Source organism: Rana temporaria, chromosome 4, assembly GCF_905171775.1.
Source record: "Rana temporaria chromosome 4, aRanTem1.1, whole genome shotgun sequence".
NCBI classification, from domain to species: Eukaryota; Metazoa; Chordata; class Amphibia; order Anura; family Ranidae; genus Rana; species Rana temporaria.
Window position 1 is genome coordinate 428,097,083 of NC_053492.1, and position 15,829 is coordinate 428,112,911.

The following is a 15,829-nucleotide window of genomic DNA, read 5'->3' on the forward strand; positions in this document are numbered from 1 at the left end:
CTACAAATCCTTTATGGATATACTCACACCTCATATGGTCAGATTCTTTTACTCCAAAGCCAAGGGCGAACAATTTGATTCCCAAATTAATACGGCATTTATCACTGTTATCCCCAAACCTGACAAAAATCCTGAAGATGTACAAAATTATCGTCCGATTTCCCTTATTAACAATGACCTCAAGGTCCTCACTAAAATTTTAGCAAACAGATTAGCTGGGTTTATTGGACAATATATCCATGGGAACCAAGTGGGTTTTATACCTGGCAGACAAGGCCCAGACCAAATTAGGCGAGCAATAGATTTAGTTTCAATCCTACAAACCAATTGGCCGGGAGGGATCCCCCAGAAAGGGTTCTTACTGTCTCTGGACCTTCAGAAGGCCTTTGACTCCGTCTCTTGGGCATATATTTTCAATATCCTCGAACGCTGGGGATTTGGGTCCAGATTTCTGGGCCTTATTGGAGCCCTGTATGCAAACCCTAGAGCACTGGTTAGGATCAACGGTCACTACTCCAAACCCATAGAGATCAGAAGAGGCACACGACAAGGTTGCCCCTTGTCTCCTCTTTTGTTTGCTATCGCAATTGAGACCCTGGCTATTGCCATAAGACAGAATCCCAATATATTAGGGGTACGATGTGGGGAACAAACCCACAAATGTGCCCTATTTGCGGATGACATCCTGTTATTCTTGACCTCTCCCATCACCTCCCTCCCCAACTTATGTCGTACCCTGGATGATTTCTCCAAAATATCGGGCCTCTCTGTCAACTATTCCAAGTCTCAAGCACTCAATATATCCCTTACCCCCCAAATGGTTTTAGATCTTAAACAATCCTTTGCATTCTGTTGGAGTGAGTCCTCTATACGATATCTTGGCATAGCCTTGTCCGCCAAGACAGAGGCTCTCTACAACCTTAACTACCCCCCTATCTACAAAAAACTGGAAGCAGATCTTCTTGCTTGGTCTAAATTTAATCTCTCTTGGATAGGTAGGATTAACTCAATCAAAATGACCCTGTTCCCTAGACTTTTATACTTCTTTCGCTCCCTTCCTATCCCTATTAGGAGGAACCACCTACAATCCTTTCAGAGTAAACTGCTTAAATTTATATGGGGCAAGTCAGGATATCGTGTACCACAGGACACACTTTTTCGACACAGAAGAAAGGGGGGACTTGGATTCTCAGACCTTCACAAATATTTCCTATCCGCCAGATTGGCTCAATTATCCTCCTTATACGCCAGACACAATATACCAGACTGGGTCTGCATAGAGGAGCAGGCTGTTCCCACTGCTCCTTTAGACTACCTTCTTTGGTCCCCTATCAAATCTCGTCCATCTATTTTATCCCCAGTGCTGTCACAATCGTTTGCTCTATGGGATCGACTCAGACACAACACCTGTCTAACTTCATATACCCGTCCTTTAGCCCATATTTTTAACAACCCTGATTTCCCTCCCGGATTACAATCTTCGGAGTTTAAGTGGTGGATAGACAAGGGGCTGTACCGGATAGGACAGTACTTCACTTCTAGTGGACCGATCTCCCTAGCTTACTGCACTCATACCCTGAAACTCCCTGAATCGGAGAGGGCCCACTTCCAACAGATTACAAAATTCCTCCATACCGTCTGGAAGTCTAAGCCCTTACCCCCTGACTTTACCCCATATGAGATCTGGTGCAATCAGGCCGTGGAGCGGAGAGGAGGTATCTCGACGATCTACTCGGCCCTCACTCATCCAACAACCAAAACGTCTTATATGGAGGCCTGGGAAGCAGACCTCCAGGTAAGCATTAGCCAAGAATCTTGGCATAAAGCATTCTTTAGTTCATTTCAAGGGATTCAGGGAACATCCTTGATAGAGGCTAGTGTAAAAGTCATCACCAGATGGTATCTCACACCCTCCAGATTGGCTGCCATGTATCCCGGTGGGGACCCCCAGTGCTTTAGGGGATGTCAGCTACGGGGCACTATGTCTCACATATGGTGGGAATGTCCTAGGATCCGCTCCTTCTGGAGAATTATTTTTAATATGCTACACAAGGTGACAGGTAGCCGGATTCCTAGGACCCCCGAAGTGGCCCTCCTAAATGCCCAACCCCCACGCCTAGCCAAATCAACACAAAAACTGGTACACTTTATTCTACTGGGTACAAAAATTACCATTGCCAAATCCTGGAAACAACCTAGACCACTAGTCTCGGCTGTCAAGCAGAAAATTTCCTGGATCATGACCCAAGAAAAACTATCTAGCATACTGGCTAATACTTCAGAGATGTTTCTTGAAACATGGACTCCATGGGCGGAATATATTGGTGTCCCTCTAGTCCCCGCAGGTAACCGAGTCTAGCTGCTTTTTTGATTAAACTAAGGCTTCACACTCATCCTTCCTTCCCTGCCCCCTCCTTCTCCTCTTTCTTTTCTTTCCTACCTAATTACCTTTATATCGCTATCCCTTTGGTTCTGAATACTCTTGTCTTATTACCTGAGCGATCATTTTGGGGTTATGGTCTACAGTAATATTATACTTAAAGTATGTTTTGTTGCTTGTTATTTTTTTTTTTTATTTTTTTTTTTATGTGCAACTTTACTTTAGTATTATAAAGGGGGGATATTCTTTTGGCCTCTCCCAGCTCTTAGTGAGCCTCTTTCCCTCATTAGTGAGAGGGTGGGGGGGGGAGGTGGGATGTAGGAGTTGGGAGCCTTCCCCTTGACACAGCGGGTTCCCTTTCGGGGTGTCGAGGGTTTGAGCTCCTGATTACCTTCGAATCTGAGTGCCTATACACATGGCTATGCCTCCACAGGCCTCGATAATTTTTAGTGAGCCTGCATTGTATGGCCTACCGAGCAGAACTACTAATTTCTGGCTTACCCCCCCCCGGATTTTCTTTTACTGTTTTAACTGTAATGACATGTTCCATGTTCCATTTGCAAATGGTTTTGATCGGCCCCTAGGGGCTTTATGTACCAAGGAAAAGCTTATAACTTGACTGTAATCCTATTTCAAATGTCAATAAAAATGTATTGAAAGAAAAAAAAGACAGAAGGTTGATAGAACAACACACAGATGAAGGTCTGAGGGGATCAGAGGGTATATACAGATACAGGTGGAAGTTGAAGGGAATAGCGGAGGAGGGAAAAACCTCCGTAGCTGTAATAAAAGCCGGGGTGGGAGGGGGGGGATCCCCAGCACCCTGTGGAAAGACGATGTGACATTAGGATCTACACAAATTAAAAAGGCTGCTGATAACCAAATAACAAGCAAGCCTACATAAAAATTATAAACATAGAGTAATGTACTTATCTGAGTTCTGGCTATGAGCAGAAAGAAAGAGGAATAGGTTACCTCAGACAGTCCCTTATATAGGCTACGGTCTGGGAGGGGCTACACTGGCCCAGGGGCTGCTGGGAAGGGTAGTTCTTTGAATTTTTTAAGTTACAATAAATGTTTACTGTATTTCTGCTATGGGCATTATTAAAGAAAGATAATGCATAAGATATGAGCCTCCTGTCTGATGTATAATTGCCATCGTAAACCCAGATCTATACCTTGTATCGTTGACATGCAGTATTTACTGTGCTGCACATAGCCTGTGATGAGAGCAGAGCTGTGGGAGGCACCCACTACAAGCTACCAGCAGAAAACTACAGGAAGGGGCGGATACAAGACCAATCACCCTGCAGAAGCAGAAAGGGCAGCAGTGACCAGTCTTTATTACAGGAAACCGAGGCAAAGTGCAGGAGGAGTTTCATGCTGGATTACAGCACAGATCTGAGAGAAATGCACAAAGCACACCAAGATTTAAGTGAATATCTTGTATTTGGACAACATTTGTTGAGCCCAGATTTCAGTTTTAAGGGCTTTTTCATAAAACGGCTGTATGACTTTATAAAGAAAAAAATAAATAAAAAATCTTCTGGTAAATTGTAGGTAGCATATTGGTGTGCTACAATATGTGTCTTGACAAAAATGAAGGCCCATTTTATTTTAACAAATAAGGAGTAACCTACTGCTAGGAGGAGAGCCTGGTCAATTCAAGTGACTGAGCCCTCCTGTTATTAATCTCCTTCTCTGGTATGCAGAGAATACTTTAAGGATGCTGCAGAATTCATTAAAAAAATCAGCATTTTCTGTCGCGTGGATAGTGGGTTTCGCTCTTTGTTTTATACTGTACATATAAAATATGTCTTGTTTTAATGCATTCACCAGCTGCTGCTTCTGGCAACGAGAATGTCCAGCCCCCTCCGCTGGCCTATAAGAAGTGGGGCCTGCAGGATGTGGACCGCATTGTTGATCATGCCAGCGTGGGTGAGTTTCATATTCATTGCAATTTTACATTATTAGAGATCTAGTAAGAGAAGAGAAGTGCTGAAGCACAGACACCTTGTGTTACCTAAAACTACAAAAGTAGTCTTCGTCTTTAGTATTGAAAAAGTGATTTTCATCTTTGAAAAAGTAGGGCTAGTCCTATTATCATAACAAGGACCTCCTTAGGCAGTCCGGTAGAGAAGCTACAAGCAATTAGTGACCAGCCCTGTCTGGATAACTTAAAGGGGTTGTAAAGACAAAAATATTTTTCTCTTAAATTAAAGTCTGACAGTAGCTGATAAAGTAAAAAGTAATGTTTTACATTATAACTAGTTTGATACCTGTTGAAATCGAGCTGTTTTATTCACCTCCGTCACTCCTGAATCATTTATTCTCACTGACTTCCTGGTTTGCGGTGCGCATTCATTCTTGCTACATCACGGCCTAGTGGGAACTACAGTTCCCATTAGGCTTAGCCTCCATGCCTGTGAGTGATAAGAGAGCATCTTGACGCAGGGCTGTAGTCATAGGGAGGGGGTGAGCACATTCTGCTTTCCACCATGCAAAACAGCTCGGATGCTGGTGGAAAGCAAGAAGAGGAATGACAGGAAATGGCATTTTCAAACCTGGATTATTGTATTTTGGAGGTCAAAAGGAAAAACGAGGTAAGTGATATTTAAATGCTCTAACTTACAGCAATCAATTGATCTAATAAAAAATTAACCTTTAGTGTTCCTTTAGGAACACTTTGTAACAGAGTTCTCCAGGCCATTCTCCTACAGCCCAAAGTCCTTGACAAATGGGTACAAGTTATGTAGGGGGATTTGTTTCATCTCTGTATCACCTGAGGATAGCCCCTTCACTGGGTATAAGTAAGGGTCTACAACCAATTTAATGTCAGCTTGTATACCCTGGACCTCCAAGATGGATGGCCTCAATAGGGACTCAGGGATCCAACATAGGCACTTGCAGGAACCACATGGTCTCTGCACATCATCACTCTTGACCAGGCTTACCTAAAAGTGAACCTGAACTCAAAAATTTTTAAATTTGTTTTCTTATAGGCAACATCTAGCAATGTTAGTTATGCCTAAACTGTACTCTAATTTGCCTTTTTGTCCTAAAATGTTCCTAAAAATTGTAGTGCATCTCCTGGTATGTGAGGATGCCTATGCACTCCTGTCCCTACAGCCTATTGGCTGTATATTGGCAGTGTGAGATCATATAAGGCATTCCTTACCAGGTTAAAAGTGGGATTCCTTGGTGTCACTATGCTGCATACTACAGGCATACCCCGCTTTTACGTACACAATGGGACCGGGGCATGTATGTAAAGCGAAAATGTACTTAAAGTGAAGCAATACCTTTTTTCACTTCTAAATGTGTGCACTGCATTGCAATAGTCATTTACAAGCATAACTGATATGAATAATGCATTGATAACTAAAATAAACACAATATTCAAATAAAAATTGTAAGCTTACCCCATCTCGTTGTTGCAAGGCCAGAGCAGCTGAGATAATTCATTGTGGTAGGAAGGGTGAAGGCATACAGGTATCTTCTGTTTCACTAGTCAAATCTTCAAAGGCGAGACGCTTTCTTGCTGGCGAAATGGGTGTACTACAAGAAGAAATCAGAGTAGGAGCAGGACTTGATGGTGATGTCAGAGCTGGAAATGGACTGTCAGGTATGCAGGTATCTTCTGTTTCACAAGTCAAGTCTTCAAAAATGAGGCGCTTTCTTGCTGGAGAATTGGGTGTACTACAAGTAGCAATAGGAGCAGGACACGGTGGTGATGTCAGAGCTGGAAACAGACTGTCAGTTGATGATGATCCGCGTGCTGATGGACTTTTAGAAAAGTATGTTTCTATGGAGGTTTGAAGTGTAGCTCTCTTTTTCTCCCTGTAGATTTCTTTGTAACAGGCATAAGCCCCTGAGATGTTAGCATTGACTTTGGAACTTCTTTCAAAATCCCTATCATGCTTTTCAAATAGAGCCATGGCGCTATCAAGATGACGGAAAGCTTCAAAGAGAATTTTTGTTGTTAAACCTTCAGGCTGATGATCAATGATCTCAACCCCATCCTGCACATCTTCTTCTCTCTCCTCTTCAAGTTCTAGAAGATCTTCATTGCTGAGGGACTCTGTGTGGGACGCAAGCAGTTCAGCAACATCTTCTGGCTCCACTTCCAGCTCTAACTGCCTTGCCATATCTACAATATTTTCAGTAACAGTAGCTACATGATCTTCACAGCCTTCTGAATCATCAACTAACTGTGGGCATAATTTTTTCCAGGCCCTTTTCATTGTGGTTTCCTTTATGTCATTCCAAGCATCTCTTATAGTTTTAATGCAATCCAAGATGTTGTAGCTTTTCCAGAATTTGGATAGGACTTCTTTACCGTCTCCTTCTTCTTTGTCTATTGCTGCAATACACTTAATGAATGTTCTTTTTAAGTAGTTTAACTTGAAGGCGGCAATGACGCATTGATCCATTGGCTGCAGTAGTGAGGTAGTATTTGGTGGTAGGAACTGCACTCGAATGTTAGGGTTCAGCTCATCTAGTGTTCGAGGGTGTCCAGGGGCATTATCAACAAGCAGCAATATGTGGAAAGGGATATTGTTGTCCTTGCAATAGGCTTTCACCTCTGGAACAAAGCAGGTGTCAAACCAATCTTCAAAAAGGGCTGCAGTAACCCATGCTTTTTTGTTAGCTCTCCAATGCACTGGAAGCCTAGTTTTAACGTAGTTCTTCAAAGCTCTTGGATTTTCCCATCTGTAAATTAGCAAAGGCTTTAGCTTTAAGGTACCAGAAGCATTGCCACCTAACAGAAGGGTTATTCTATCTTTAGCTGGCTTGTAGCCTGGCATTGATCTTTCCTGTATTGCGATAAAGGTTCTTGCAGGCATCTTCTTCCAGAATAGACCAGTCTCATCCACATTAAAAATCTGATCCATGGAGTAGCCTCCATCTTGAATAATTTTGGCAAGCTCTCTTGGATAGCTTTCTGCAGCCTTATGATCTGCAGCAGCTGCCTCTCCTTGTATTTTAATGTTATGTAGGTTAGACCTTTTCTTGAACCTATCAAACCATCCACGGCTTGCAGAAAATTCTGCATCCTTTGCTGTCTCACCTTTCTTAGCCTTCAGGTCATTGAACAGACTTAAGGCTTTAGTTTGTATAATTGCCTGGTTGACAGGAACATGACGTGTAGTCTGATTTTCTATCCAAAGTATTAAGAGTCTCTCCATGTCTGCAACAATGCTATCTCTTTTTCGAATTGTTGTTGTGTTAACAGGTGTAGCACTCTTAATTTCTGCAAGAAGTTTTTCTCTGTTTTTTATGACGGTGTTAACTGTAGTCCGAGTGTAGCCTAGCCTTCGGCCTATTTCAGCTTGAGTTACACCTTCATCATACAACTTAATCATTTTAGCCTTCATATCCAAAGTAATTGATTTACGGCTTTTTTTGGTACTATCTGCCATTACTCAATGCCTACCTGGCAAGCAATGCTGGGCTGGCTGGCGGACACCTCTGGGCAATGCTGGGCAGGCACCTCTGGGCCTTGGTACTGGCTAGTGGGTACCTCTGGGCCTTGGTACTGGCTGGCAGGCACCTATGTGCCTTGATGCTGGCTAGCAGGCACCTATGGGCCTTGGTGCTGGCTGGTGGGTACCTATGGGCCTTGATGCTGGCTGGTGGGTACCTCTGGGCCTTGGTACTGGCTGGCAGGCACCTATGGGCCTTGATGCTGGCTAGCAGGCAACTATGGGCCTTGGTGCTGGCTGGCGGGCACCTCTGGGCTGGCAGGCACGCTGGGTACCTGTAACAATGAAAATAACAGTGGGGGGGTCAGGGGCTATGATGTGGGTCCAGGGCTGGTAGTGGGGGGGGTCAGGGCCAATAGCAGGGGGGGCGTACGGTACTTACGATTATGCAGACTGTGGCTGGTGAACAGCTCTGGGCTGGCGGCACCTCTGAGCAGCGCTGGGATTGCTGACAGGCTGGTGGGTACCTCTGGGCCTTGGTGCTTGCTGGCAGGCACCTCTGGGCCTTGGTGCTGGCTGACGGGCACCTCTGGGCTGGCAGGCACGATGGGTACCTGTAACAATGAAAATAACAGTGGGGGGGTCAAGGGGCTATGATGTGGGTCCAGGGCTGGTAGTGGGGGGGGTCAGGGCCAATAGCAGGGGGGGCGTACGGTACTTACGATTATGCAGACTGTGGCTGGTGAACAGCTCTGGGCTGGCGGCACCTCTGAGCAGCGCTGGGATTGCTGACAGGCTGGTGGGTACCTCTGGGCCTTGGTGCTTGCTGGCAGGCACCTCTGGGCCTTGGTGCTGGCTGACTGGCACCTCTGGGCTGGCAGGCACGATGGGTACCTGTAACAATGAAAATAACAGTGGGGGGGTCAAGGGGCTATGATGTGGGTCCAGGGCTGGTAGTGGGGGGGGGTCAGGGCCAATAGCAGGGGGGGCGTACGGTACTTACGATTATGCAGACTGTGGCTGGTGAACAGCTCTGGGCTGGCGGCACCTCTGAGCAGCGCTGGGATTGCTGACAGGCTGGTGGGTACCTCTGGGCCTTGGTGCTTGCTGGCAGGCACCTCTGGGCCTTGGTGCTGGCTGACGGGCACCTCTGGGCTGGCAGGCACGATGGGTACCTGTAACAATGAAAATAACAGTGGGGGGGTCAAGGGGCTATGATGTGGGTCCAGGGCTGGTAGTGGGGGGGGTCAGGGCCAATAGCAGGGGGGGCGTACGGTACTTACGATTATGCAGACTGTGGCTGGTGAACAGCTCTGGGCTGGCGGCACCTCTGAGCAGCGCTGGGATTGCTGACAGGCTGGTGGGTACCTCTGGGCCTTGGTGCTTGCTGGCAGGCACCTCTGGGCCTTGGTGCTGGCTGACTGGCACCTCTGGGCTGGCAGGCACGATGGGTACCTGTAACAATGAAAATAACAGTGGGGGGGTCAAGGGGCTATGATGTGGGTCCAGGGCTGGTAGTGGGGGGGGGTCAGGGCCAATAGCAGGGGGGGCGTACGGTACTTACGATTATGCAGACTGTGGCTGGTGAACAGCTCTGGGCTGGCGGCACCTCTGAGCAGCGCTGGGATTGCTGACAGGCTGGTGGGTACCTCTGGGCCTTGGTGCTTGCTGGCAGGCACCTCTGGGCCTTGGTGCTGGCTGACGGGCACCTCTGGGCTGGCAGGCACGATGGGTACCTGTAACAATGAAAATAACAGTGGGGGGGTCAAGGGGCTATGATGTGGGTCCAGGGCTGGTAGTGGGGGGGGGTCAGGGCCAATAGCAGGGGGGGCGTACGGTACTTACGATTATGCAGACTGTGGCTGGTGAACAGCTCTGGGCTGGCGGCACCTCTGAGCAGCGCTGGGATTGCTGACAGGCAATGCTGAGCACCTATGCTGAGCACCTCTGGGCCGACAGGCAATGCTGGACTGGCTTGCTGGCAACGCGCAGGACGTTTTGCCTCTTCCCTCACAACTCTGGGCGGCAGCTCCGCCCTCCAGATCATACTGCAGCTGCGCGGCGCGGGAATGTCCGTAATTGCGAGGCACTTTACGTACACTTGCGGGCATGTCCGTACTCGCGAGTGTACGTAAAGTGAGTGTCCGCAAAGCGGGGTATGCCTGTACTCTTGCCGCTGCTTAATTATTCCTTCATCGGTCACGGGGGTGGAGTAGCTCTGACGTGAGGAAGCCAAGTTCTGCTGCAAGCTACAGTATCTCACAAAAGTGAGTAAACCCCTCACATTTTTTTAAATATTTTATTATATCTTTTCAAGTGACAACACAGAAGAAATGATACTTTGCTACAATGTAAAGTAGTGAGTGTCCAGCTTGTATAACAGTGTAAATTTGCTGTCCCCTCAAAATAACTTAACACACGGCCATTAATATCTAAACCACTGGCAACAAAAGTGAGTACACCCCTAAGTGAAAATGTCCAAATTGGGCCCAAGTAGCCATTTTCCCTCCCCCGTTGCCATATGACTCGTTGGTGTTACAATGTCTCAGGTGTGAATGGGAAGCAGGTGTGTTAAATTTGGTGTTTGCGCTCTCACTCTCTCATACTGGTCACTGGAAGTTCAACATGGCACCTCATGGCAAAGAACTCTCTGAGGATCTGAAAAAAAGAATTGTTGCGCTACATACACTGCTTACTGCATCAAATTGGTCTGCATGGCTGTCTTCCCAGAAGGAAGCCTCTTCTAAAGTCGATGCACAAGAAAGCCTGCAAACAGTTTGAAGAAAATCATACTAAGGACATGGATTACTGGAACCTGTCCTGTGGTCTGATGAGACCAAGATAAATTTGGTTCAGATGGTGTCAAGCGTCTGTGGCAGCAACCAGGTGAGGGGTACAAAGACAAGTGTGTCTTGCCTACAGTCAAGCATGGTGGTGGGAGTGTCATGGTCTGGGGCTGCATGAGTGCTGTTGGCACTGGGGAGCTAAAGTTCATTGAGGGAACCATGAATGCCAACATGTACTGTGACATACTGAAGAAGAGCATGATCCCCTCCCTTTGGAGACTGGGCCAGAGGGCAGTATTCCAACATAATTACCCCAAACACACCTCCCAAGATGACCACTGCCTTGCTAAAGAAGCTGAGGGTAAAGGTGATGGACTGGCCAAGCATGTCTCCAGACCTAAACCCTATTGAGCATCTGTGGGGCATCCTCAAACAGAAGGAGGAGGAGCGCAAGGTCTCTAACATCCACCAGCTCTGTGATGTCATCATGGAGGAGTGGAAGAGGACTCCAGTGGCAACCTGTGAAGCTCTGGTGAACTCCATTCCCAAGAGGGTAAAGGCAGTGCTGGAAAAATAATGGTGGCCACACAAAATATTCACGCTTTGGGCCCAATTTGGACATTTTCACTTAGGGGTGCACTCACTTTTGTTGCCAGCAGTTTATACATTAAAGCGTCACTAAAGGAATAATTTTTTTTAGCTAAATAGCTTCCTTTACCTTACTGCAGTACTGGTTTCATGTCCTCATTGTTCGTTTTTGCTTTGAAGTTGCTGTAATTCTGCTGTGATCTCCACACTTCCTGGTTGCCTGATTCCTTATAACCATGGTACTGGGAGATTTTCACGGTGGTCTAAGCTGTCATTACTGTGTGTCTAAAACTCCTCAACCAATCAGATTCATTTTAAAAACAAAACACTGTCCTGGATTTGTTTGTTTTCTTTCTCGTACATCACGGGACACAGAGCGGCATATTCATTACTATGTGGGTTATATGGAGTACCTTCAGGTGATGGACACTGGCAATCTTAAACAGGAAGTGCCCCTCCCTATATAACCCCCTCCCATAGGAGGAGTACCTCAGTTTTTTCGCCAGTGTCTTAGGTGTTGGTCATGGAATAGCTTTGCCTCCGCATCCTTGGGATCAAGGCAGGCTAACCGGATCTGTCCAACGGCCTCAGTGCTAAAGTGGACAGTACCCGGGCCCCCAAGCGGGGGGTCTTTTGCCTACAATGCTTCTCTTCCAGAGAGCTGGACCCTGGGCCCAGGACTTAGAGCCTTTTTAGTGCCTAAAGAAACCTGTTTGCCAGGGTGCTGTATGGGCCCAGGACAGTGGGTACCTTCCAGGACCCCAGGGCCTGAAGGTCTAGTACGCTACCCACGGAGATGGGAGAAGATTGGACCACTTGCGGTGCAATGTCCTGCGGCATGGAGCAGGTAAGAGGGGGGCCTGCGGGACTTGGTTCGCAGCAGGCTCTCCAGGGGATTTCTGTGGGGGAGTTAGCCTGTGTATGCTCTAGCATTGGCAGTTGGGCCACTATGTCTATTTAAGGGACAGGATGGTCTGTGGAGGGGCTCCCCAAGATATTGGATCTCCCTGGTCTGTTGCTGTGTACATCTGGCTGCGCGCTAGGTTGGCAAAGGGGGGCTGTGGGCCCATACCTTGCCAGAACTAAGGTTGTGTCTGGAACCTACCTAGTGTTCATACCTGGCTGGGTGTCACAGGCGGCTGGGAAGGGCTTCAGAAGCCTCAAACGCTCTCCTCTGGAGGTCCCACGGCATCCTCATGGCTCCTGCGTGCCCCCCCCCCTGTAAACGGGCGCGTGCGCGTGCACGAATTATAAGAAATTTTCGCGCCGTTGCGAGGGGGGAGGGCGGGGTTGCACGTTCATAGGAGGAAGGGGCGTTCCCCTCCTCCATGCTATACAGCTCATTCAAGAGCTGAGCTCGGACCAGGAGGACACAGAGCGGCAGCGCTGATAGACAGTGACACCCAGTGGCGCAGGGAAGTATTGCAGTTCTGGAATTCAGAACTAGCTATTTTTTTGTCTAGCCTAGTAATTCCCTATGCAGCAGGTGGATAGTAGCAATTTTTGTGTGGGCGAACAGTAGTGCTTTCTGAAAAAAAAAAAAAAAAAAAAAAAAAAAAAAACGAGAAAGAAAGAAGTTTTCTTTGAAAAAATAAAAAATAAAAAACAAAGATTTAAAAAAAAAAAAAAAAAAATATATATATACTGGCACATACTGGGCTCCCCACCAGGTTTTTGGACATCAGTAGTACTGCTGTTCCCTAAACCCCTAAATTATCTCCTGGCTGCACCTGTCAGTTGGTGTAGCAGGGGTACCTCGGTTTTGTACCATGGCTCCCAAAGGCTCAGGATCAAGAGGTACAAAAGGGGTCAAAAAACAAAAGGGTTCCCCCTCGGATTCTGAGGAGACGAGTCAGGCTATGCCAGTACTTTCCCCACCTGTTAACCCAGTGGTGGCTGCCTTGGTTGAGCCAGTAGGGGGATCTGGTGCGGAGGCTAGCCCAGATCCACCCAACCCTGTGTTTGTCACGGAGGACATGCTAGCCGCCTCCCTGGGAGGGCTAGAAAAAAGATTAGCAGCTATGATCACTAATTCCATTTCAGGCAAGAAGCGGACTAGATCCCCTTCACCTAAATGTGTTTCCTCAGATGCGGAAGTTCTCTCTTCAGAGGAAGTAGAATTTCAGGAGGATCTATTGGACCGGAACCTAGAAGGTTCAGAGATTGAGGAGTCTACTGTGGACGAACCATTTTCAGCCTCCCAAGCAGAGGGTCTGTGGGTTCAGTCTTTGACAGACATGGTCCGCGTGGCGTTTAACTTGCCCCTACCAGAACCTCAGGCTAGGGCAGTTTCCTCTTTGGGCTCTTTAAAAGCGCCCTTGAGCAACGCAGTTTTTCCGGTCCATCCTCTGTTGGAGGAATTGATATTTCAAGATTGGGTACGGCCAGATAGAATTTTTCTGCCGCCTAAAAATTTTTCTGTGATTTACCCTATGGAAGAAAAGTTTTCTAAGAAGTGGGCGCTCCCAGCTGTGGACGCAGCCATCTCATGTGTAAATAAGTCATTAACTTGCCCAGTGGAAAACATACAAATGTTTAAAGACCCGGTCGATAAACGTTTAGAAACACTTTTCAAGGCTTCCTTTGCTACGGCAGGAGCAGTGGTTCAGCCGGCTGTGGCTGCTATCGGGGTCTGTCAAGCTTTGAAAGATCAGACAAAGCAGATGCTTAAAGACATCCCTGCCCAGCAGGCAGAGGAATTAGCTGATATTCCTAGAGCTCTATGCTTTGCGGTAGATGCTATAAAGGATTCTATCCAGCAGGCGTCTCGTTTGTCGCTAATTTTAGTGCATATGAGGAGACTCTTATGGTTAAAAAACTGGGCGGCCGAACCCCCATGCAAAAAACTCCTGGCAGGTTTTCCCTTCCATGGGGGACGTCTCTTCGGAGAGGATCTGGATAAATACATTCAGACTATTTCAAGTGGCAAAAGTACCCTTTTACCAGTCAAAAGGAAATTCCGGGGTCCTGCATTCAAAAGGCAGCTTTCTCCTGTTCCGGGACCCTCAAATCCCAGGCAGTATCGACGGCCTGCTGCGCGAGCAAATTTTAACATTAAGTCGCAGGGACAGGCCCCTGGGGGCAAGAAACCATGGTATCGCAAACCAACAAAGCCAGCCCCTAAGTCTGCTTTATGAAGGGGCGCCCCCACTCACTCGAGTGGGGGGAAGGCTTCGTCTCTTTGCAGAGGTTTGGAAAGCCAACATCCCCGACAAATGGGTCCAGTCATCTGTGGCCACAGGCTACAGATTAGAGTTTCAAAAATTTCCTCCACCTCATTTCCAGGAATCAAGGGTTCCGAACGATCCAACAAAAAAGGCCTTGTTGCTAGCGGCATTGGATCGTCTGCTTCGCCAGGGCGTGATAGTAGAGGTACCAGCCCAAGAGAAAGGGCTAGGTTTCTACTCCAATTTGTTTGTCATACCAAAACCCAACGGCGATGTCAGACCAATTTTGGACCTAAAGAGTCTGAATGTTTACCTAAAGGTCCAGTCATTTCGGATGGAATCCGTCCGGTCAGCAGCCGCCGCGCTCCAGAAGGACGACTTTCTGGCGTCTATAGACATAAAGGACGCTTACCTTCATATACCGATCTTTCAGCCACATCAAAGATTTTTACACTTCACGGTGGCTCAGCGTCACTTCCAATTTGTGGCGCTCCCTTTCGGGCTGGCTACGGCCCCCCGGGTATTCACGAGGGTCCTAGCTCCAATTCTAGCCAATCTAAGAGTCCAAGGGGTCACGGTCCTAGCATACTTGGACGACCTCTTAATCATAGATCACTCGTCTCCTTGCTTGGAGCGAGCAGTAGCCCTCACGGTTCAGTACCTGGAGAGGTTCGGTTGGATCCTAAACCGAGAAAAGTCAGCATTTCAACCCTCAAAACAGTTGGAATATCTCGGCATGAGGTTAGACACGGCTCAGCAGAAGGTATTTTTGCCCCGGGTAAAGGTCAAAGCTATCAAGGAATTGATTTGATTGGTTCTAAGCAAAAGAGAACCAACTATTCGCCTATGTATGCGTTTACTAGGCAAGCTAGTGGCCACATTCGAGGCGGTACCTTACGCACAGAGCCATACTCGCGTCCTACAGGCAGCCATTCTCACAGCTTGGAGCAAGAAGGCCCAGGCTTTGGAGTTCCCTTTAACTCTATCATCAAGAGTCCGGCAAAGTCTGGGGTGGTGGTTAAACCCTCAGAATCTGCTAAAGGGAAAATCTTTCACCCCCATAACTTGGAAGATAGTGACCACAGATGCCAGCCTGATAGGCTGGGGAGCGGTCTTGGAGGGTTACACTCGCCAAGGTACTTGGGCAGAGGCGGACAAGCAGCTGCCCATCAATATCCTGGAGCTCAGAGCGGCTCGGCTAGCCCTCCTGGCATGGACATCCAAATTGCAGGGGTCCCCGGTGAGGATACAGTCAGACAATGCCACAGCTGTGGCATATATAAACCACCAAGGGGGAACCAGGAGTCGCGCCGCTCAGAGAGAAGTGAGCTTAATTTTTCTATGGGCAGAAGCTCATGTACCCTGCATATCGGCAATATTCATTCCCGGAGTGGACAACCGGCAGGCGGACTTCCTAAGTCGCCAAACTCTGTCGCCGGGGGAATGGTCTCTACATCCCCAGGTCTTTCGGACCATCTGCCA

The 15,829-nt window shown here is 47.5% G+C and overlaps 2 protein-coding genes across 5 annotated transcripts in view; one reads left to right on the forward strand and one right to left on the reverse strand.

The window, feature by feature from the left end:
* RAB3GAP2 (RAB3 GTPase activating non-catalytic protein subunit 2) overlaps positions 1-15,829 on the forward strand; it is a 149,384-nt gene that overhangs the window by 60,481 nt on the left and 73,074 nt on the right. Inside the window, exon 9 of the mRNA XM_040351419.1 lies at positions 4,220-4,318. Within this exon, the coding sequence (XP_040207353.1) occupies positions 4,220-4,318 (99 nt within the window). The remainder of the gene's footprint in view (positions 1-4,219; positions 4,319-15,829) is intronic.
* On the reverse strand, positions 5,609-9,966 carry LOC120937887 (tigger transposable element-derived protein 1-like). 4 transcript variants are annotated; one of them, XM_040351425.1, is made up of 5 exons: positions 9,652-9,966; positions 9,371-9,542; positions 8,810-9,261; positions 8,249-8,700; positions 5,609-8,141 (listed from the first exon to the last, which is right to left on the reverse strand). In XM_040351425.1, exon 5 carries the CDS (start codon positions 7,801-7,803, stop codon positions 5,842-5,844), a length of 1,962 nt encoding a protein of 653 aa, XP_040207359.1. In that variant the 5' UTR covers positions 7,804-8,141; positions 8,249-8,700; positions 8,810-9,261; positions 9,371-9,542; positions 9,652-9,966; the 3' UTR covers positions 5,609-5,841. The 4 variants fall into 4 exon arrangements, with proteins under 4 accessions (XP_040207359.1, XP_040207358.1, XP_040207357.1 ...); XM_040351424.1 differs by having other exon boundaries at positions 8,810-8,981; positions 9,090-9,261; positions 9,371-9,966; XM_040351423.1 differs by having other exon boundaries at positions 8,249-8,420; positions 8,529-8,700; positions 9,371-9,966.

Excerpts from the sequence above, each read along its gene's own strand:
- LOC120937887 (XM_040351425.1), bottom strand. The coding sequence starts at position 7,803 with ATGGCAGATAGTACCAAAAAAAGCCGTAAATCAATTACTTTGGATATG.